Source organism: Antennarius striatus, chromosome 6 (genome assembly GCF_040054535.1).
Source record: "Antennarius striatus isolate MH-2024 chromosome 6, ASM4005453v1, whole genome shotgun sequence".
Lineage (NCBI taxonomy): Eukaryota > Metazoa > Chordata > Actinopteri > Lophiiformes > Antennariidae > Antennarius > Antennarius striatus.
Window position 1 is genome coordinate 22,750,310 of NC_090781.1, and position 22,137 is coordinate 22,772,446.

A 22,137-nucleotide genomic window follows, 5' to 3' on the forward strand; every position below is an offset into this window, starting at 1 on the left:
CAGATTCGACTTAAAATTGGCTGAAGATCAGAAGATTAGGAGCTCATTTAAATTCAACAAAGACAAAAACAATAGATTTTAAACTGATGAAAGCATCGAGCGAAGAGAGAGGATGTTTATTTTTTTTGCCAGTCCGCAGGCCTAAACCTTCTTTAGTCCCACCTGAAAGCAGTAAAAATAGATTTACGTCGCTCGCTGAGTGAGTAATCTTATTGACTGATTTCATTGAGCATAATGTTAAGCCATCATGTCCACAGCAGGTCACTGTTTCTTTGTCCGTGTAGCTCCAAAGCTGCTCTTTAAGTGCGCTATTTAAAAATAATATCAAGCAACTGAAGGACTAGTTGAGGTGGGGATGGAGGGACGCCAAGAGGATTCACCTCTTGGTTGATGGTTGATTGTCGTTACCTTCATGTAGACGCACAGTAAATGCACGCTAATGTGAATTTGTGTTGGTATTCTGCTTCATCCTGTAATGTTGTGTAACACAGTTTGGCCCAAGTTGTTAAAGTGTTTGAAATCTAGCTGCACTTCGTCGTAGCACTCTAAATGTGGCGGTGGCGACGGCATGGGTGAGAACCGGGAGGGATGGCGAGGAGTAGGAAGAGAGAACAGGTGGTCGCCCCATTTTTGCTAAATAAAGTCTATTTTTAACTCGCTTGAAGGAAATGAGGGTTGAAAAGTCGGGGAAACACCAGGAAAAGGATGGAACACCAAACTACATGAAGCACACCGGATAAGAGAGACAAGAGGATGAAGGTGTTGAGTTTGATGGATGGAGATGGAGAGGGGAGGGAAAGAGAAAGCCAACCGTGTGTGTGTGTGTGTGTCTTCGGTTTTACCGTCTGGTCGACTGGGAAATAGAGCGGCGGTAGCGAAAGCAAGTGGCCACGTCGGGCCCCGAGGAGACCCATCAGCTTCCGCAATGTGATTGCATGTTAAAGCAGCTCTATTGCAAAATATCAAATGAATAAAGTGATGGGATGAAGATTTCAAAGAGGAAGTAGATATCAAAGGAAGGGAAGAGGAAGAGCGGACATCAGCGTCTCGCAGTGAGAGGTTTTTTTTTTTTTTTTTGGGGTCCTTTTTTTAATCCTTAACTGGAACTTTTTACATTCACATCTGTTTCTACTGTCTTTGTGTTGCAACAAAACTAGCGACTTAAACAAAAGTGTTCAAGAAGAAGTGATGAACAAGAGGTAATAGTGAGAAAAACACTTAAGGGGGTGAAGAGAAAAGAGAGGAAAGCTGTAGATGTGTGATTTCTGTGTGTTTTTTTTTGTCATTAGAAAACCTGATGAGACACAAGCCTGCACAAGAAGTATGAGCTGCATGAAATATTCCCTAGTAACTGTGAACAGGTGACCCAAACCGGATTTAAAGTTTGTGTTTGGTTGAATTTAGGATGACAAAGACAAAGTCAGAAAACAAAATAAGACAGAGATCGCACAGGTGTCTGCAGCTGATGAATGAGGGATTTTCTGTGTGTGTGTGTGTGTGTGTGGGTGGTGGGGTTGCGTTTCCGAGCGTGAGTGTATTCGCAGGAGAGTATGTACGTAGTGTAAAGAGGCAGGAAGGGCGTGTATTTACGTTTGAGAGATGGAGAGACAGAAATGGAGCGATAAAGAGACGCACGATGAGCTTACTGAGTGAGAGCGAGAGAGATGTCTCGCACGTAAATCCCTGTTGAGACCGGAGTGAAGTAGGTTACAAGCTTTATCGATTTTGACGTGTGTAGCAGTATGAACGTGTGTGTGTGTGTGTGTGTCAGTGTGTGTGTGTGTGTCAGTGTGTGCAATGGGTAAGGCTGGTCTGTACCATCTGTCTCCCACTCCTCTCACTGAGACACTAATTACAGGACTTTACACTTCACTCCACTACACTCATCACTGGCCTACACACACACACACACACACACACACACACACACACACACACACACACACACACACACACACTGGTCAAGGATTGTGGGACCTCTTTCCACTTCTATTGTACGATTCCTTCCCCTCTTCTCCCCTCCTTCTGCGGTTTAAATCGCTGATAAGACAAAGATGAGAGAACACAACGTCAGAAAAGGGACAAACAGTGGAAATGTTGGTGAGAGAGAGACTGATGTTTGATCTTATCTTCAAGCAAACAGAGAAAAGAAAGAGAGGATGAGGAGAAGATGAGAAATTAAAGAGGGGAATCCTATCATAGTCTTCACCAGTGTGTACAAACCCTCATTAGCATAAATTCCAGGTCACCCACTTTCTCTGGCTAAGAAATGGGTGCTACAGTAGACACAAGCTCTCTATCTATCTATCTATCTATCTATCTATCTATCTATCTATCTATCTATCTATCTATCTATCTATCTATCTATCTATCTATCTATCTATCTATCTATCTATCTATCTATCTATCTATCTATCTATCTATCTATCTATCTATCTATCTATCTATCTCCATCCTTCCTTTAAATATCATTTATTCTTGTCTTTTCTGTGCTTTCCAGGTAATTATGGTGAAAGTGGGATGGAGGCGTTCAAGGACATGGCTGCCAAGGAGGGCATCTGTATCGCCCATTCAGGTAATATACTCTGAACAAATGACTGCAGGGAGCTCAGCAGCAAATCACAAAACAGAGAAGAAATAATGGCTGATTGAATCTTTCTTTTTTTTTTTTTAAGTTTCTTTTCTGGGAGTTTTCAGATGAAAAACAGAAAACAGACTTTTTATTTATCCACATAAAGTCACTACGGTGTCAGTTGAAATGAGTCAAGTAGCCTCAAGACATTTATTTTACAGTAAAGGTCAGTCTACTGCTGTGTTACCTCATACATTTCCCACTGTGGGTGTCAAGTGGATTCCTCTAGAGAGACTGTGACACACAAGCAAAAAAAACCAAAACTACAAGCACAAATCCTTCACAGAACACACAGCAGCAGCGATCCGAACGCGTCCCGACGGTCACAAACCACGTTTACATTTGTCTGCTGTGTTTTTTTCCCCTCAGGCAAGATCTGGAGCAACGCCGGCGAGCAGAGCTTTGACCGGCTGCTGGAGCGACTCAGGGCCCACCTGCCCAAGGCCAGGGTGGTGGCCTGTTTCTGCGAGGGCATGACCGTCCGCAACATCCTGATGGCCATGAGACGCCAGGGGCTGGTGGGAAAGTTCCTGCTCATCGGCAGGTCAGTGAACTCACCAGCTCGGTTCTGTTTTCTAAGTGTTTACCGAGGATCTGCAGGATTTCCCTCCAGAAAATCTTATTTCAATTTTCACACGATTGTGACTGATTGCGTCAAATATTTCCCTGACAAGTGTCATTTCCTGCTTTTCACGAATCAATTTACAGAAGTGAATGACAGCCTGATATACAACCACATTTTTTTTTTTTTTTGCGTCTTGACTGTTTATTTCACAGATGTGGATTTATGCCTTTTGCAGTTAGAGGAGAAAGTCATTCATTCGTTCAGTGAAGGAGGCCTTGTGCTATAAAAGGGTGGAGGACGCCCTGGCGTGTGAAGTAGTCATCGTTTGCGTTGGAGCTGAGCAAAAGAGCAAAGATTATTCTGTGGAAAGCTGGATAATTTTTCTTTTGGTTAAAATCTCATTCAATTTCTTAAATCTATGTTTGTTGCACCTGTGGATGACGGCGAAGCAGCAGATTTCTAATATTAAATTCCCGTATGGAAAGAATGCATTCAACCTGCACCGCATTAGTTTTTCTTTAGGGAACTACATGCCGCTTTTGAGTTTCATTTAGGAGGAATAAAGCTGCTTCTTACCCCCCCCCCTTTGTTCTCACTTACATGAATTCCTCCTACAATTCATTTGCAAAAATAACCATCCAAATGGACCGTTTTCATCAGCATCTGTGCATGTGTGTTTCTGGTTACCATGCCAACTGTGTAATAAACACAAGATGAATAATTTCAGCCAACGTGCGGAGAGCAAAATAGACTGCGAGGAGATTCGAAACCGCGATCGTATGATTAGCATTGAAATACCAAAGAAATAATTTTTGTTCGCTTTTTATTCTGCTCTCCCTCCAGTGATCTGCTCTGTGTAACTGAATGATAACATGATGCTCGTTTTCATCACGCTCATCCTATCATCACCGCCATCTTCATCATCATCATCATCATCATCGTGATCCTGCCGAGAGTGAGGTAATGTCTTTACCTGTACCATTTATGCTAATATTTGCTTTGTTGTCTGAGATAAAGAAGAAGGAGGAGAGGGAGGATTGGCTGCGTTTGACTTCCTGTTGTGGGTTAAGTTGTTTTTTAAGTTGAGACTGTTTGTGGACGGTTTGACAGATGGTGTCAGTTCCAATTCGGTTGCATAGAAACTCATCTTTTCCAAACGCCGCCCGGAGCTCAGAAACAGAGGGGAAGCCGGCAACAGCGCGCTCCTCACCCATAACAATTACTGTGAATGTTCCTTTGAACACAACACCTAACCTCTGACTGGGCCTCAAACACACCTGGATGGTTAGCAGTAGAAATATACGAAAGGAAAAGTGGAAGAAAGTAAAATATGTCAACCTCAGATTGACCGATGTCTCTTTTATCACCTCGCTTCTATGCGTTCAGTCTTCCTTGCTTGTTTGTACAGTATCATTTATATTACAGCTGCAGTACCCGTCAGTGTAGCTGGTTGCCATAGCAATGCACTGTAAATGTCACATTTTATATGCGATGCACAGGTGCTGTACGAAGAACACGTCTTCACCTTTTTCATTGATTTAATCGCGTTGTTCTAAAATATAATGTATAAATAATTATTAAAAGAATGAAAAAAATTCAGGTCTGACTCAGGGATGAGTCATCGTAGCAACGGTTCTCTCTGACCAATCAGCGATCAGCGAGACTTAGCCTCCAAAGTCACATTTGGTATCGAATCGAGTCGCTTGGAAGCTCAACGGACGCGACAAAAGTAGCACCAAAAACAAATGTAATTACAACAAAAAAAAAGGAGAGTTGATACCGTCGGTGGAAAAGGGCCATTAGATGTACGTCAAATTTTCATTCAGCAAATTCACAAATCTGAGGTTTGTGTATTTATTCCAACAAAATTAATTTCTGTAATTCTTTTACTTTATTCCAAGCAACTAAAAGTTGGAGAGATGGATCAGAAATACAGTGTATGTATTGTAAGAAGCTCTTTTTCATTTAATCTTATTGCTGCCAGGTCAAAAATAAACAGTCGGTGCCCATCCTGACCGTCTACCTCCTCACCGGGTCAACTGTGACATTTAGGTGGAGTTAGACATCTTGTGTTGGAAAGACAACTGAAAAAAGAAAAAAAAGAATGACTAACCCTGAAAAATAAGATAAAAAAGGTGGAAGGACTCTTGGTTCACTTGATTGGTTCTGAAACAGCAGGTTAATAAAATGTAGTTTCATACAAAATCTTAGTGTTATAAATCACACTATCCCAGCTCAGCAGTTTATTCGTGCAGTCAGGAGAGTCTCCTCTCTTTTTTTTTTCTCGTGCATGCTGACGTTGCTTGAAGTCATTGGATCGGTAATCGTCTCGTCTTCAGCCACTTATGTGAATCGTTACGTGCAGAAACTCTCGCACCGTTTGGCTTTCCGCTCATGCCTCGCAGCCCGTCTGCAGCCAGACGTTCATTAATTCAATCGCGATACGTGGACATTAGCTGTAAATTGGAGGTGGTCACAGGTGGATGAACAGTTCTTGGGGGGTGGGGGGTGGGGGTGGGTACGTGGAAAGAACCGATTAGCCCTGTTGGGCACTAGAATTATTACATTACCACAAGGAGAATATTATGACGCTGTTAGAATATTACGCTGTCTGATGAATCCTGAGTTTGTTCATAAATTTGGACGCATCCTCCATCCTTTAACCAGATTAACAAAGTATTTAATATCACTGACAAACAGCTGCAGATGCAACACTATGTGTAAATTTAAGATATTTTAGGGGGAGTGAGAACTCATCAGAAAGACTGCCAGAGGTTTTTACTTTCTCTTCACATTTTGGTGGGTTTGAAAAAGCAGCAGCCAGCACCCCGGTTTTTTTTTTTGATAGTCTTCTAGAAATAATCCTAAAAACCCACATCAGGTCCTGAGGCCAACAAACACATCACAAGAAATCTGTGTCACTCTCTCCCACACACACACACACACACACACACACACACACACACACACACACACACACACACACACACACACACACACACACACACACACACACACATTGATTGCTTCTGTCCTATAATTCCTCATGGTGCCATCGGGCTACAGACCCATTAATGAATAGCTGGGCTGGGATAAATATCTGGAGCCACATGGGACACAAACACAAACACACCAGGACACCTCACATAGACACAACACACATTCACACACTCCTGTGTCATTAGTTTGTCCATAAATCCAATTAATATCCCCTTTTGTCTACCTCTAAGTGAAACAGTGTCTCCTTCCTTAAATCCTCAAGGTCTTCACAGTGAAATAAATAATTCTCATGTTATATTTCCATAAATGACAACAACCCCCTGAAATATGTGCTGTGTGTGTGTTTGAACACACATTCTTTCCAAGTCTTTTTGATTACCTCATCCGTTCCACGGTTTTTAAAAAAAATGTAATATATGCTCAGGATAATGCTATAATACTTTATTTATATCATGCATTTTACAGAGTGACCGTTCCTTTCTCGGCGCACTGATTGTGATGCGTTGAGTCATAGTCTTTACATGCAGTGAAGTCATTGAAAATAGATCTGATCATGGGATTGATTTCACATGCAACAACATTATCTTGATTTCGTCATCCACCATTCATTTGTTGCTGTACCCCTCCTCCGCTTTCTCGTGTCACGGGGGTTGCTGGAGTCTATCCCAGCGGAGGAAATTGGAGAACCCGAAGAGAACCCACACAGACACGGGGAGAACATGCAAACTCTGCACAGAACAGGACTGGAGTCCCGAAACCGTTCCCCCCACGTTACCAAAATCCCATCATCTCTAATACTAAATTATCATTTTTTATCTATAGCTGATCGTCACCAGATTTCAAGGAATTATTATCTGCACTGAATTAAAGTGTCAAATTAAAACTCTTTCCAAATAGCACGTCTAGAAAGAGGTCTCTATTTTATGGAGGGACAATAATTTCTCCCGTGAGCAAACAGGTGATGACAGCAAGGATGAAAAAGTGCCTTACAGCAGAAACCTCCGAGCACAACGTTGACCAGTTCAGCTGAGAGGGAGAGAAAGAGAGTAATAATATGGGAATAAGATTAATAAGAGTAATAAAAATAGCAGTGGATGTCTGCCAGTAGGTAATACCATGATCCACGGCAGCCTGTGAGCAGAACTGGAACTGGAAGGAGCCAAGAGACGTTAATGGCTCACCAAGGAACCACGTTGGACAATAATTAAGCTTGTAGATGTTTTATTACATAAAATAAATGAAAGCCCTGATCGAAATAGTCTCAATACATTCTTTCATTGTAATTAAGCGTCCGAAACCCTGTCCCAGGACCCCCAGTTTGAGTACAAACACAAAAAAAACACATGACTCAGTCAGTTCCTTCATTTTCCGGGATGCATCGCGTGTGATCCGAGTGGCAGATGATTTAACTGGAACTCAAAAAACCCCCCCAAAAAAAACAAAAAAAACAAAAACAAAAAAAACAACGGCTCTGTTGAATTAAAGAAAAAAGAAAAACAGACTTCGGAGATCCTCCAGCTCCTGTCTGTACCCCTTCTGCCTCCTGTTGCCATGGAAATAGTTCTAACCATATTTGGATGAATCCAGAATAGCAGTCGGGGTGGTATGTGGCGCATGCGTATGTGTTTATGTGAATGGTTGTGTGTATGCGTGGGCGCACCTATATTTGTGTGTTTGTGTGTTCTCTGTGCTGGTCTTAACATTAACAGTAACATTAACTGAATTGAGCATCATTAGAAGATGCTCAGTGATAATGCTGATGGCCTGAACAGCTGGTATCCTCTCCTGCATCCCATAACCCTCTTCTTTCAGTAGATCTTCCTTATCACAGTTTGTTTCTATACCCTGTTGCTTCCTCTTATTTGCGACTTGTCATCGTCTCACTCTCTGGCATTGCCTGTCTGAATCCTCACGTTTTTGTCAGAATGTATGAATAGGGCGGAAATGCATGACATCAGAAACCCCGAACAGATCCCTGCAGCGTCCGGCGTGGCGCCACATCCGATTGGCGGAGACTTGGACTTCCTTATCGTCTGTTTTTAAATCGAGATGAATTTTAAAGACGGCCTAGAGGAGAGAGGTTAAACGGCAACGCTTGGCAAAACATCTGAGTGGCTCAACACGTCTCAAAGCTACACGTCTCTGAAATGGATTTTTTACACCTGCGTTGGTTGTAAGAGGAGATCAAAGGCTTGGAGAGGCCAGAGTAGAGAAACAGAAGGGGGGGGGGTGCAGGAAGGTGAGGAATGGGATGGAGGGATAGGACTATAATTGAAGTGAGGAGAGATTAGCAGTTGAAGCAAGGCTAGAGAACAGAGAGGAGATGTAAAATCTGTGTGTGTGTGTGTGTGTGTGTGTGTGTGTGTGTGTGTCTATGTGTGTGTGTGTGTGTGTGTGCATGTGTGTGTGGTTTCATAGTAATAATTTCTCATCAGACATGCAAAACAAATCCCACGCAGTAGCAGAATAATTTATGCATCAGTGCTAGGTTCAGGGTGAATCTGCATGTGCAAACACACATATGTGCACGAGCACAAGCGCGCGCACACACTCACACACACACACACACACACACACACGAACAAATGGCTACTATTCCAGTTTCCAAGTTGACATGACGCTTGTGAGTATCATGCTAATGAACCCTTGATTAAAACAAGAGCTGCTTTGTGATATTTAATTTGTGGAATGAATGAAGTTTATTACTGCCCTTTCCGTTCATACCTGTGCAATGAGAGACTGGTGACAATTAAACACAAGGGGATATGTTAAGGAGAAAGACGGACGGATTAAAAGGGAGAAAGACAGAGGGGACTAAGAGAAATTTGTTGGGCTATGTTGGACGATGTTTCTTTCCTTGCGTTCTTTTCTTTCTGAGTTTGTGCGGCTCGTAGTGTGAGACGTGTCTGCAGGTGTTAAGGGATCGATGGTGCCTGTTTATCGGTGGCGAATGCATGATCTCCCAATGGTGATGCCTTGCTGTGAAATCATTGCATGATCCATGGCTTCTCCTTGGAAAGGTAACCGGGAAACTGTTGAACAGTACACTAGAATAACACCCGCTGACGTTACCGAGGCAGAAACAGTTTGTAGGCCCACTGTATTTTAACTGGGTTAAATATTGTAACTACAAATCTGTTTTAATGCCTCAGATATTGTTTCTTGCACCAATTAGCCTCACATGGGACATCTAAGTCTGCATTTAGGAAACCCAGTCCCCAATCGTCTCCAACACGCCCATTTTCCAAACAATAGTATTCCCTGGATCAATAAACGATTCTTTTCTGTATTTCATTCTGACACGATTGGTGGATTCTTAAACTCTTTTCGTCTGATTTTACAGTAAACGCTTGATTAGCGATCTGTAGGACGTCAAAGTCACGATGACACATCGAGGCCAGCAGCTCCCACTCAAAATAATCTCTCTAAAACCCTCTCCAAGCCAATTGGCCCGTGTGTCATACTTATGTCACGATAGCGTTTTCTTATAATCTCTCTTTCCTTGTTGGAAACTTTGCTCTCCAAACTGTTTTGTTTTTTCTGCCTTGCTGCTAATAGACGTCTGTCTGAGCTAAATGCAACCCACTTATCGATCTACCTGGGATACTCTGAGGCTTATGGGAAATGATGTTTATTGAGAAAACTTTTGATAAACACTTTTCTGGTTGCTTGTCTTTTGGGTCGGTTTAAAAACGCTAAAACGTTTTAACAGAGAACTCTGCTGGTGATGTGATGCGAAGACGTCGCTCGTGAATTCTCCTGACTTATGCGTTTCTTTTCATATTATATCATTGTTTACGTAACTTATATACAACTAATTATACACGGGCAAAGTCTGCATGTCTATTGGTTAATTAAAATCTGTTTTTATTCATACCTTAGAGGGTTTGAGGGTTTTCTACAGGGGGAAAAACAAATGGGGAAAATTTGTTTGAGTTATGGGCTCAGCCATGGAACAAATTAATATATATGTATGTGTGTGTGTGTGTGTGTGTGTGTGTGTGTGTGTGTGTGTGTGTGTGTATGTGTGTATTTGTGATTGAAATTCCTTTGTTGCAATTGTTATTCACTTTCTGTGCATTTGACAGAGGATGAGGTTCATGAAGCAGGTTACATCAGATCTGTGCCTTCCATGGTGTCAAAAGTGTCAAACGTATCAAAGAACTCTGTCAGCGCCTCTATGTCTTCACATTTTAACTCCATCTCCACTTTCATTTTCTGTTGTCAACCGGATGTCAAGTGGCTGCTGAACTGAAATTACCCAATATCAAAGATTTTCTCATTCAACTCACAGGTGTTTCCACCTCTGCCTCTCTCCCTCTGTCAGTATCTGTCTTTTTCCTCTGGCTCTTTCCCCTTCCGCTCAAGTCTTTCTGACATTTTGCTTCTATCTTTTGAAGCCGCTGTCTTTCATTGTTTCCTCTCTGGGATCCATGTTTACCTTGAATCGAATATGTGCTCATGAATTTATGTTAAAATTTACTAGAAAAGACCTGCAGCGATACCCAGGACAGCAGTTTTCCTGTTGCTGAAAGTTTCGTCGATGATAGACTGTTTAAAAAAAAAAAAAGTCGACTGAGATGAGAGAACGGAGGTGTGCAAATAAAAAAAGAATAACTTATTATGTGAATTTAGACATATAAAAGCACACACTGATGTATTCGTTTTTATATGAATGTATTAAAAATGAGAACAATTCTTAAGAAAAATGATCAATAATGGAAAAAGGAGATGACCAATTCTCCCAATTTATTGTCTTTTAATGTTTTTACTCTTTTTTTCTTTTAAATTTTTTAAATAAAGCACAATATGATTATATCTTATTAGGTTTCAGAGATGTGTACCTAAAAAGTGAAAATTTGACCTTAACCTAGTTTTTTAAGGTCAAGGTTGAGATCTAATTTTCATCCCCTGAATATAACCTGAATATAACGCCTCCCTGAATATAACGCCTTTTGTTTAGTCTTTCTATCTTGTTGCATAAACGAAAATGTAGCACAAAGCTTTTTTCCTTTTTATAATGAATCCTAAGAGACGACTCCCGGCTTGTCTTTACTGAATACTGCCAGGAGAATGTCTGAAACATATCAAACAAGTGAAATTAATTTTTAAAATTCCAGACAAATTATTTGTGATCGAGTTCCCTGAAGTAATCACAAAGAGCTTTTGTTTGAATTCACATGCTTGAAAAGTTCCACTGAACTCATAAGACCTGAGAATTTCACTTACAATCATTTGACCTTCAAAATACTTTGTTGTGGTTCCGCACAAGTAAATTCCTCTGAGGTTAAAAACAAGCAAAATGGCTGTAAAAATCTCCAACAATCTGATCCTCAGGCAGTTCCTCTGTTCTCTCTCTATTTAGAGACAGGCTGATTAATGACCGCTAGTAATGGCTGCAGTTGGAGGGACGGAAAACAGATTCAAGAACAAAAGCGGAACACAGAGGTTGTTTCTGAAGGCTTTCCAAGTCCCAGTGTCTCCTGACAGGGAATTAAAGAGGTTCTCCATATACATAACACACACAGACACAGACAGACAGACACACACACACACACACACACACACACGGGTTTACTATTATTTATTTGAGCCAATTAATCTGTTGATGGACTCGACCCACTTTTTAAAAAGTACTTTTCTATGATTTGACGAATTTCTTTGTGTACTTTGTTTTTGTATGTTTATTCACTTGGAATCATAATTGATTTTTTCCCCCCACGTTTAAAACAAAATTCTACTTTCAATGACAAATGCAGTCAAGATTATTAACTAGAACTGGAGGCGAGTTCTTGCTACCGGTGACTAATGCATGAATTTTGCAGCTAGTAGCAATAAAAAAGTATCTACAAAGCACAAGAGACTTTTTTTTTTTATCATGAAGGGGATAAATGAATCTGAGACTGCATCAGTCAGTAAAATGTAATGCTATATTTGAGGAAATTAATACTTTAACTGTTTCTTTTTAGATTTGGTCATTGAATACAGCTGATAAAAATATATTTTGTTGATATACCAAATAAAAGAGAACTGTAAAAGAACTGTAAAAGAACTATAAAAGAGAACTGCACATTTGACTTTTTTTTTATTTTTATTTTTTAACGAAATCACACATGTGTATGCGTACACACACCCAATCTGGCATGAGCTGACACACGGAAACACCTACAAACACATATTCATCCTCTTATGGCTCTCGCGGGAATGGCCTTATCCTCTTATGGCACTCCAGTGGGAAAAGTGCTGGGAATTAGAGAGGAAATGACGGAGAGAGAGACAGACAGCAGAGATAGAGACTGTAGGATGCTGAGGTTAAAAAAAAAAAAAAAAAAGGTTAGCCAGAGTAAATATGTCCTTGTGTGAATTTGTGTGTTTTGGAATCTGCGTGTTGGTCCAACAAACTGTGTGGCTGTTTGCACAGCGTGTCTGTTGTGAGTTCTCAGTTTGGCATTTTGCTGGTTATTTTCTGAGATTTACGCTGTGGAATTAAACCAAGTCTTACGTCACTGTGGTGGATCAGTATACAAAAATACACACACATACACACATGGACACCGGCACAATTTAGCCTGTGGAATATGAAGGGTTTCCCCTTTAGCTTCTGAAATATGAACTCATTTCACTCTACAAACAGATGAAAACGCAGATGTCGTCAGTATACACATAACCTCATTACTCTCCCTTCCTTCCACACTTGACTCCAAAATATCTCAACTTTATTTCCATAATCCTCGACTGCCTTTTAGCCACTTTCTTTCTTCCTCGAAATACATTTGCTTTTCATCCATCACATATTTGAAAGGCTATCTGTGGAAAAATTGTCTGGCTATATCCTGAAGTGGAAGTGGTAGGAAATGAGTTGGCCCTTAATTTAACTCAGACTCTGAACCAGGCAGAGGTAATTAAGAGAAATATGAACTGTGATGCTTTTGAACAATGGCAGACCTCTGGTGAAAAATAATTGCACATTGAAGCTGATGAGTGTTATTGTCTGACACATTTTTTGATTTTTATTTAAAAATTTTTTTGCTTTATTGTAAAAAAAAAAAAAAAAGGCAGCAATTGAAGAAATGGGATTACATGGCACAAGCCAAGAGGTAGAAAGGAACTAATCCTTATATTTCATTAACTCCTCTTCTTTGTCCTGCTGTATAATTGAGATTTAAGAAGTTGTGCATTGAGTACAAACGGCTGCTCGAATCGATTTTTCACATCAGGTAATTTATTCAGTCTCGCCTAATGTGTTAATGGGTTACAGAAAGAAATGGGTCATCAAATTAAATTAACTGGTAATTGAAAATGGTCTGATTTCTCACACATATGTTAAGGAAACGGCCTGAGTTACTCTTTGTCCTGACGCGATCCTTGTAGCAAGAGGAGATGGAGATGGAATGGAGGCGCTGACGGCGACTGAATTTAAATTTGCTATGAGAGTTTTCCTGTTGGAGGATCGGCCGACCCGTGGGACCAACACGGCGTGAGATGAACAGAACTCCACTAGACATGAGGAGTCATGAAGAATCCTCCTTATTGGGTCCTGCGTTTCTACTGCGTTGGTCAATTAAGATTCACAAGTAACTGATGGAACATTTTTGCCTCCAGAAGTTGGAGACAATTTTGCTCTAGAATTTAGGAAGGTTGCAAATTTATCTATAGATTTAAAGCGTCTGTTTTTTCTGCACCTTACAAACGAGAATGGGATTATTTAAGATGTGAATCCAACATTAGGAGAAGGTGAAGGGAAATCTGTGACTCTTTCCTCTCTGTGGTTCTTGGGATGAGTGAAAAACAAAGTAGGTTTTCAGTCCGACTTAAAATGAGGTCATTTGAGATGGTTGTGATCAGGGATTCCCTCGTTCCCACATCCCTGAAACCTGCTGTAGGTCAGCTGATCATGCAGTCCCGTACTGGGAGACATTTCCTCCTCTCCCTCTCTTGTTTTTGAAGATTATTGGAGAGGAACAAGGGAAGATGATCTGCATGGAGGTGAGAGACTGTTGAAATCATAGAGACTGCTACCGGCCATTGAAATTCAAGTGGCTACAAGCGAGAATGATGTAAAACATGGTCTGCCGGGTGAAAAACGATGTTTTAGGTATTTCTTATAGAAGCAGAGCATCTGGGTATTAATCCAGCAAACTCTTGAGGCTTTTTATTTCATGTGTTTGTCACGCGTTTGGTTAGGACCCAAATGCATTACACCAGGGGAGAAGTCCACATTCATGGTTTTAATCAGAAAAATCCTACAACAGGAAGCCAGAACATTAGGCTAGAAATAGACAAACAGACAAAAGTCAGGAAACAAACAAAAAGTCAAAGAAACCTGCTTTTTTAAAATAAAAAAAGTAATACACAAAGTCGAAAATCAGTTTTCGAATAGTTACGTGATGCATTGTCATGATTTTGTTTGTGGATAATCACACAGTGAAATCTGATGTGATGGTCCTAAACTGAACTTTTTTCTATCCAGGTTCTACGTAATTAAAAGCTGTTCTATTGCTTATTGTTATAATTATAATGGTTTCCAGTTGTTTCAGTCTTTTCTGAAGGCTGTGACTAAGATAAGGTTAACCAGGGTGAACTAACACAATCGGATAACGTTCAACACGTCGAATCCTGACTCATTATCTATTCCTCTGTAATCAGCAGTCAGACTTGTGTTGGGCAACTTTACGAGACTGTCAGACGACGTAATTGGCTTCAATGTGTAATTATTTGTAACACCAGAAAGCTTTTGACAGACAGCCATCTGCAGGCGGTGGCCAAGTTTAGCAGCAGCCCAAGAAAGCACCAGATTACAACACAGTGGAAATTCACTTTTAATTAACTTTGCAACCGTTTCAAACTGATAACAAAGACACTTGAGTTACAGCTCTCAGGCTACCGATTGTCTCCTCGACGATTTTTGCAGCTGTTCAACTTCAAATCGTTTTCCTGTCCTACATGTAAATGTTTCTTTAACTTCGTCTCGAATGACATCTAAAGTTATCGGTTGAAGGATATCCTTTTCCCAACTCTGTCGATCGTCGTCACCCATCAGTTCTCCGTCTCCCCTCGCTTTCCTCCTTCTCTTCTTCTGGAGAGCTCAGCGAGACGGGTGTGATGTGTGCCGCATCGCAGCCCCCGCACAGCTTGTTACCATAGTAACACAGGAGAAGGAGAGCAAGAAAATTATAGAAAGACAGAGTGAGAGAAACTTTATGAGAGAGATGGCGATGTTTATTTGTGTACCATGTCCCCGTCTGTTTCGTTTTACTATAATTAGGAGCGTTGTCATGAGGTCCTTTATTTTGGATCATGTGGATTTTATTGATTTGCAGGCTGGAGCGGATTGATAGACTTCAGACATGGACATATATGTCACAGGTGATTACTCAGACTAACAGCTATGTAACACAAGCCATTTAAATGCGATAATGTCTTAGCGCGTCCTGCAAATAGTCTGTTAATGAGACACAAAATGCCTCTGAATCGTCCACATCCGCTCGGCTCACTGGGCTTTGATAAATACGATGCCCTCACAATGCAGATCGTCTCGGCAGCACAAGGAGCGCAGCATCTTCTATCTATGCTCAGGTGTTACCGCAAGGTCGGAGGAATTACGAGACAAAACAGAGAAAACTCTGAAGCGACGGTGCTTCAGAGATCAGAAAACCCCCAAAAAAAAACGTCCAGAGGCTCGCACTCGGCTGTTGCACAAGAAACAGACTGATGAACAGTTTGACAGGGCAATCTATAATTTCAGAAGACAGCAAATGGCACATTTGTTACAAAAAACCCCCCCAACAATCTCTAAACATAGATATGCACAGACTCTCCTAAATATTTCACGGGTATTAAATCTCTAAGCATGCCTAAACACCGGGTACACAGTCTGGCCCTAGCGGAGTACTGTCACGACAAAACTGGTACGATTCACAGTGTGTGCTAACGTGGCTAATTCAAATGTTCTCATTTTAGCTCAGAATGAAAACACAAATTTTCCCACTGTGGGACAAATGAAGGTTATCTTATTCTAATTCTTAAAAGCAAATCAGGGAAACGTTGAAAAACACAGTTATGATGGGAAGAACTGAAAACATGCAGCGAACCACCGATATCTGCATATTACATCATCACCTGTCATTATCTATGCAGTGTCCTTGTAGAGAGATGTGTGTGTGTGTGTGTGTGTGTATGTGTGTGTGTGTGTGTGTGTGTATATGTGCATCCTTACAGCTATATACTATATACTAGGCTCGTATTCACATGATGTCAACAGTGACATGGAATAAAGCCCATCTAACCTTGAATTGTAAAGAAACACAATGAGAGAAAAAGAGGAGAGACCTGGTTGAGACATTTGGCGCCTCTGGGATGTGGGAATGTCATTAAAGTTAAAAAACAACATGCAGCTAATTTACTGCAGATCCGCCGAGTACCTTCTCTCCGTTTCACTGACACATGCACACACACACACACACACACACACACACACACACACACACACACACACACACACACACACACACACACACACACACACACACACACACACGAATCTGTGGGCGATAAGCTGGATGTCTCGTTACTAGGCATTAGCTGCACCTCTCCATGCTAATCCCTGCTGTCAAACAGACAATCTGGTTGTCTCTGTGTGTGTGTGTGTGTGTGTGTGTGTGTGTGTGTGTGTGTGTGTGTGTGTGTGTGTGTGTGTGTGTGTGTGTGTGTGTGTGTGTGTGTGTGTGTGTGTGTGCGCGCTTGTATGTGAGTGAGTGTGCGTGTGTGTGTGTGCAACCCAACCAGCATAATTATTGCCATTACGTAAAACACGGAATGGCTCTTAGAGCTGCTTCTAAGCCACTGGTCCATCATTAGGTTACACAGATTGTCAGTTAATGGCTAAGCATTTGCATGTGTGCAGAGAAGAGTGTGTGGTGTGTGTGTGTGTGTGTGTGTGTGTGTGTGTGTGCGCGTGTGTGTGTTAAAATTAATATACCTAATGATGACTTGCCATTTCTAGAGATTGCATTGTCTCTGATGTAGATGACCTCAACAAATCTGAAGGATTAAAGATTTTTTGAAGTATATTATTTATCAATACTAATACTAGTAAATGGTAGGAATACTAGTACTGCATGTATTGTACTGTTTATGTGATGGAAGTTTAGGTTCTACAATATTAGAAGATGTTTGAATCTTACTGTAGCTACATTGATGTGATGCCATGTGGAGTATTTTACTGAATCGACTGTTCTTTAGTTGTTGATTCGTCGATGGTTTTCGCTCTGGAATGGCGCCGCTTGTCTCCAAACCTCGGTCCCGAGCCGGAACATCGCCTTTGAAAGCCAGGCGAATTACTCTGGCTTTTGCCCGGCGCTCTTTGAAAGTAGAACCTGAAGATGTGAGGCAGCGCTGGGAGAAAAAAGAAAATGATAGGTAGAGGGTTGAAAAAGAGGATCAGGGAGCGGGAGACCAAAGGGCTTCCATGGCGATAAAGATAGAGCGGAAATAAAAGAGATGGGGGGGACTGAGAGAGAGAGAGAGTAATGTTACATCAGTGGTGCATTACCTCAGCTGGTGATATTACAATGTCCGCTGTGCAGAATATGAGAGATGACACTTTTATGTGTGAAGCAATAAAAAGGGATGAGGCCAGACTTGAAGGATCGAGTGGAAAATTCATCCTCTGTCTCTCTCTACCTCTTTATCCCATGACATCATCCCTCCATTCCTCTCTTTAAGTGTTTCCTTCAGATCACTCTTTCGCTTCCTAAATTATTACCTTTCTGTTTCTCATTCTAATCAAGAAACTCAGTTAAATTTCAAAGCATTACCAAAACATCATCACCATCCATCCTGAAAATAAATCATCACCAATAAATAAAAATAAGAAACCAGATAGAACATCTGCACGATTTTTCCGTAGAGGTGGGAATAAATGTTCAGACATGTTGAATAAAAGCAAGAAGAGATGCGGGATGCTGTTGTCACACTTGAGATGTGAAGCTGCTGCACTGATGGAGACACACGGCGTAGACCAGACTCCAGTCACTAAAGAATAAAACATGTCGTGATTAATGAGGACATTTTTTTTTTCTTACAGACAATTCAGAGAGGGAAGAGAATACGTTTGTTATGTAAAGATTTGTGTCCTGTGTCTCTAAAGTCAGAAACAGACGATATTCCTTCTTGTCGATCCTAAATTTTCTCCTTGCTTTTAGCCTCCTCTCCTCTCGTTCTGGCGTTTCGTTCCTTTTGATGGTTTTTAACAGACGATCAGCTCGAGTTTAACTGCCCGGCTTTAAATCAACGTCAAAGTGAAAAGTCGGCTCAAAATATTGAGATATATTGTCCAAGACTGAGCAGACGACAGGAAGTTGTCACTCACACACGTGTCTGCTAAATGGTGTGTGTGCATGTGTGTGTGTGTCGCTTTCACAGCTCATTGCAGCCAGACAAAGACCCCAGCTGGAGGGGAATAATGTGTGTTATCTACACTCATCCGTCTCCCTCTCCTCCACCACCCTCCCGTACGTACGTTCATTCCCCAAACCGTCCCATCCCTTAATGGCTGGGGTGGGGGAATCACTCCTCCCTCTCTACTCCCTAATCTCAAGCTTCCACTCTTTTATTTATGTTCAGTTCAGTTTGTTGGCATCGTTTTCCCGTGTTTTATTTGTGTCAGCGAGATTGTTCTGTGACTCGGTCAGTCGTATAAAATCGAGTGCGCACTTGTCGTTCCTGTGTGAGTTCAATTCCACAGGTTTTTGTATACATGACATCATAAAAACTTTTTTATCATACTTTCATGGAGGTTTAGTGTTTTCCACTTTCCACTGACCAATACATGTGATTATGCCTTTTTTAAAAATTATACTATAATTCTGTTTCCACTTTAATCCACGGTGTAATAGGCCTGTTCCCATATTACATTATTAAGGTATTATTACATCATTGATATATTATACTCTCAACTCATCAGAATATTAATATATGAATATTTTGCCGGGAATCAATAATCAAACCTTGGGGTGGAATGACTAATTTCTGTGCATGTTGTTGTTTTTTTTTTTTAAGTAGTCATGGTTTATTTATTCAATATAACATTTCACGTTCCAATTATCTAAATATTATTGGGAATTATTTGTTCATTGCTCTGAAAGGCTGCACTTACAGCACTCCGCATTTACATTATCATTTTAATTATAGGCTTGAAATGGTCTTAAAATGATTATTGCATTCACCATAATTATTTCTTTGTCAATAAATTATCCAACAAAAACATTATTTAGAAACAAAGAATGATTTCTTTTTGTAAAGATGAATTTGTTCAGTAGTGAATGTTCTAATGTCGCCTCTATCAGTATGTTTGATTTGTATGATGTCTCTGATGACTTTATAGCTTTATTCTGTGACAAAACAATCCTCTGATGCACAACAAGGACATTTTCTCAATGACAGTGATGGAGGGACTTTAAACTTGAAGATCTTACACATTGCCAAAGCTAGCATGCTAAAATATTAAACTGGCATACGAAAAAAAACTCCCATCATTTTCTGTCTGCTTCCCCATCAAGATGGATCTTTTTCCATTTCCGAGCTCTCGGTTTTCCTCCTCTCTCCATCTCCAAGTGACCTTCTCTGATCTCGAGATTGAGTCACTCAAAAAATGAGCGAGAATGAAGAACATGGGTTGTCTGAATGTCACCGCTTACTTTTTATTACCATTAAAAAAGAAAAAAAGAGGGTCAAGAGAAATCCAGGGGTGCACACTTTACCAGGTGCTCTCAGTGAATGATCTTTTCCCTCCATCTCATCTGCCGCCCTGTCCACTCGTCTTCTTTAAATATTTCCTCTCTCTATCTGTAACTTGTGTTTTTCTTGTGTTTTGACAGTTTTGTTTTTGTCCCCCCCAACCCCCCCCCCCCCACGTCACAAATCAAATCACCGTCTGCCTTCTGAAGCCCAGGGGAAATCAGCACAGTTGCCAAAATCTGAAATTCGCTCTGTGTGCCTAAACTAGCCTGAGCAAAGTGTGTGTGGGCGAGTGTGTGATGACGGGGAGGGGGTGTGCGTCGATCTGTGTGACCTATCTTTATGAGAGTTGAAAGAATGATTGCATTTCTGAGGTCAGTGCTCGTTGTTTTTCTTCAGCATGGAAGGGGTGGCAGGGTTTTAGGTGATGGAAAGTATTAGGATAGGGTTTACTGCACTTTATGACTGGAAGAAAATAGGATACTGTTGTGGAAATAGTCCGACCGAAATGTTATTTTTTTAATTTGAGGGATTTAATTCTCATTTTGTTAAAAACAATCCACTTCCTCTGTTTGTATTTTGATTTTGTGTTTTGTTGCGTAAGCCAGTCCATGATATGTTTTCCTTTATTCTTCAGTTAGATAACTGAATGTCGGTGATAATCACCCAAAGGAATTACGGTTTTAACAGGGATTTTTAAAAAAAATGCAACTCACAGAGTGAAAAAATTAACTAGAGGAGAAGCAAATAATAATGCACTAGATAAAAAAAAAAAAAGAGAGACGGGGACACCATCGAGAGCAATCATAGAAAGTAAAAAGTGGACGCAACCGGACTGTACGGCTGAACAATAGAAGGTTGGACGAAGGTGTAAATCAACATGTCAGGCGGTGATAACTAGAAAGGAACGAAGTGGAAGTGGAAGAAGAGGAGAGAGAGAAAAGAACGGACACGATCCACATACGGGGTGAAAATAGAAAAAGGAACACGACGAGAGATTGTCAGGAAAAATAGAGACGGAGGGTAATGAAGTGTGGCTTGGACAGATAAGTAAAAGCAAACCAGCCGCCGAGGTGAGCAGACGTGGGCTGTTCTGCTGCGTGTTATTGAATGACAGGCGTGTAAAGTGGCATGATCACTCACGTAATTACACAGTTAGGTACACACAAGGACGCCGGCCAGGCGTCCATCTCTCTCTCTCACTTTCTCTCATTGCTTCCGTGTGCGAGACGGCTCTGTCATGGGATTAATGAGTTTGGCTGTTGTCGTGATGAACTTTGACCTCTGTTTTGCGCAGGCTGCTGATAGATGAGGTGCAGTGACACGGAAACGGTTGGGCCTTCGCCCTAAAAAGACTACAGTTTGGGAAATAATGTTTCCCTAAGGCATCACCTTTAAAACTCTTCATTAATCTATGGATGATTGCATTTTTTTAATGCTTTCCCCTGTCATTAATAAGATTTCTCTTCAAGTAAAAATACACGAGTGGCTAGCGCCGCCGCCTCACGGCTAGAAAGTTGGGTTCGAGTCCTTTTTGTGTGGACTTTGTATGTTCTATATTCTCTCCTGTGTCTGTGTGGGTTTTCTCCAGATTCTCCAGCTTCCTCCCACCTCTGAAAAACATGCACTTCAGGTGGATTGATCCTTCCGAAATGCCCTGTAGGTGTGAGTGTCTGCGTGAGTGATTGTTTGTCTTTCTTGTGGCTCTGCGGTGCACCGGCGACATGCCTGGAGTGTCCGTCTCCTGTAAGTCCGTTGGGATAGGCTCCAGTGCAATCCAATACAGTGGAACGGTCCACAGGTGAATTGATCGCATTGATGTGGACGGGAATTAGTGTGAGTGGTTGTTTGTCTTTTCCTATGATGAACAGCCGCCTGTCCAGGTAACCCTGCCTGCTGTCACAACGTCAGCTGGAAATGGACGGATGGACTACAGGTGACTTCCTGCTGACAGAAATGAACACATGCTAATGTTTTGGGAGATTTCAAAGTAAATGTGGCCGAAGAACACATTCACCAGACCCTTAGACCTCTGGGTTTATGCACATCCATGAAACCAGAGTTTCTGATGCCCCCAACTCCACCCCCACCCCCATGCTCTGATGGATTGTAACCATCTCTCTGCGCTCACTTTCCCAGCTTCTGTTGTCTGTGCAGCTAATTAATGATGTCAGGTTTGGTTGGTGGACTGCTGGTGTGTGTG

At 41.2% G+C, this 22,137-nt stretch overlaps 1 protein-coding gene across 1 annotated transcript in view; it reads left to right on the plus strand.

Annotated features, from left to right (window-relative positions):
* Positions 1-22,137, plus strand: part of grm5b (glutamate receptor, metabotropic 5b) — a 44,362-nt gene that overhangs the window by 4,148 nt on the left and 18,077 nt on the right. Inside the window, exons 4-5 of the mRNA XM_068317177.1 lie at positions 2,501-2,575; positions 3,002-3,176. Of these exons, the coding sequence (XP_068173278.1) occupies positions 2,501-2,575; positions 3,002-3,176 (250 nt within the window). The remainder of the gene's footprint in view (positions 1-2,500; positions 2,576-3,001; positions 3,177-22,137) is intronic.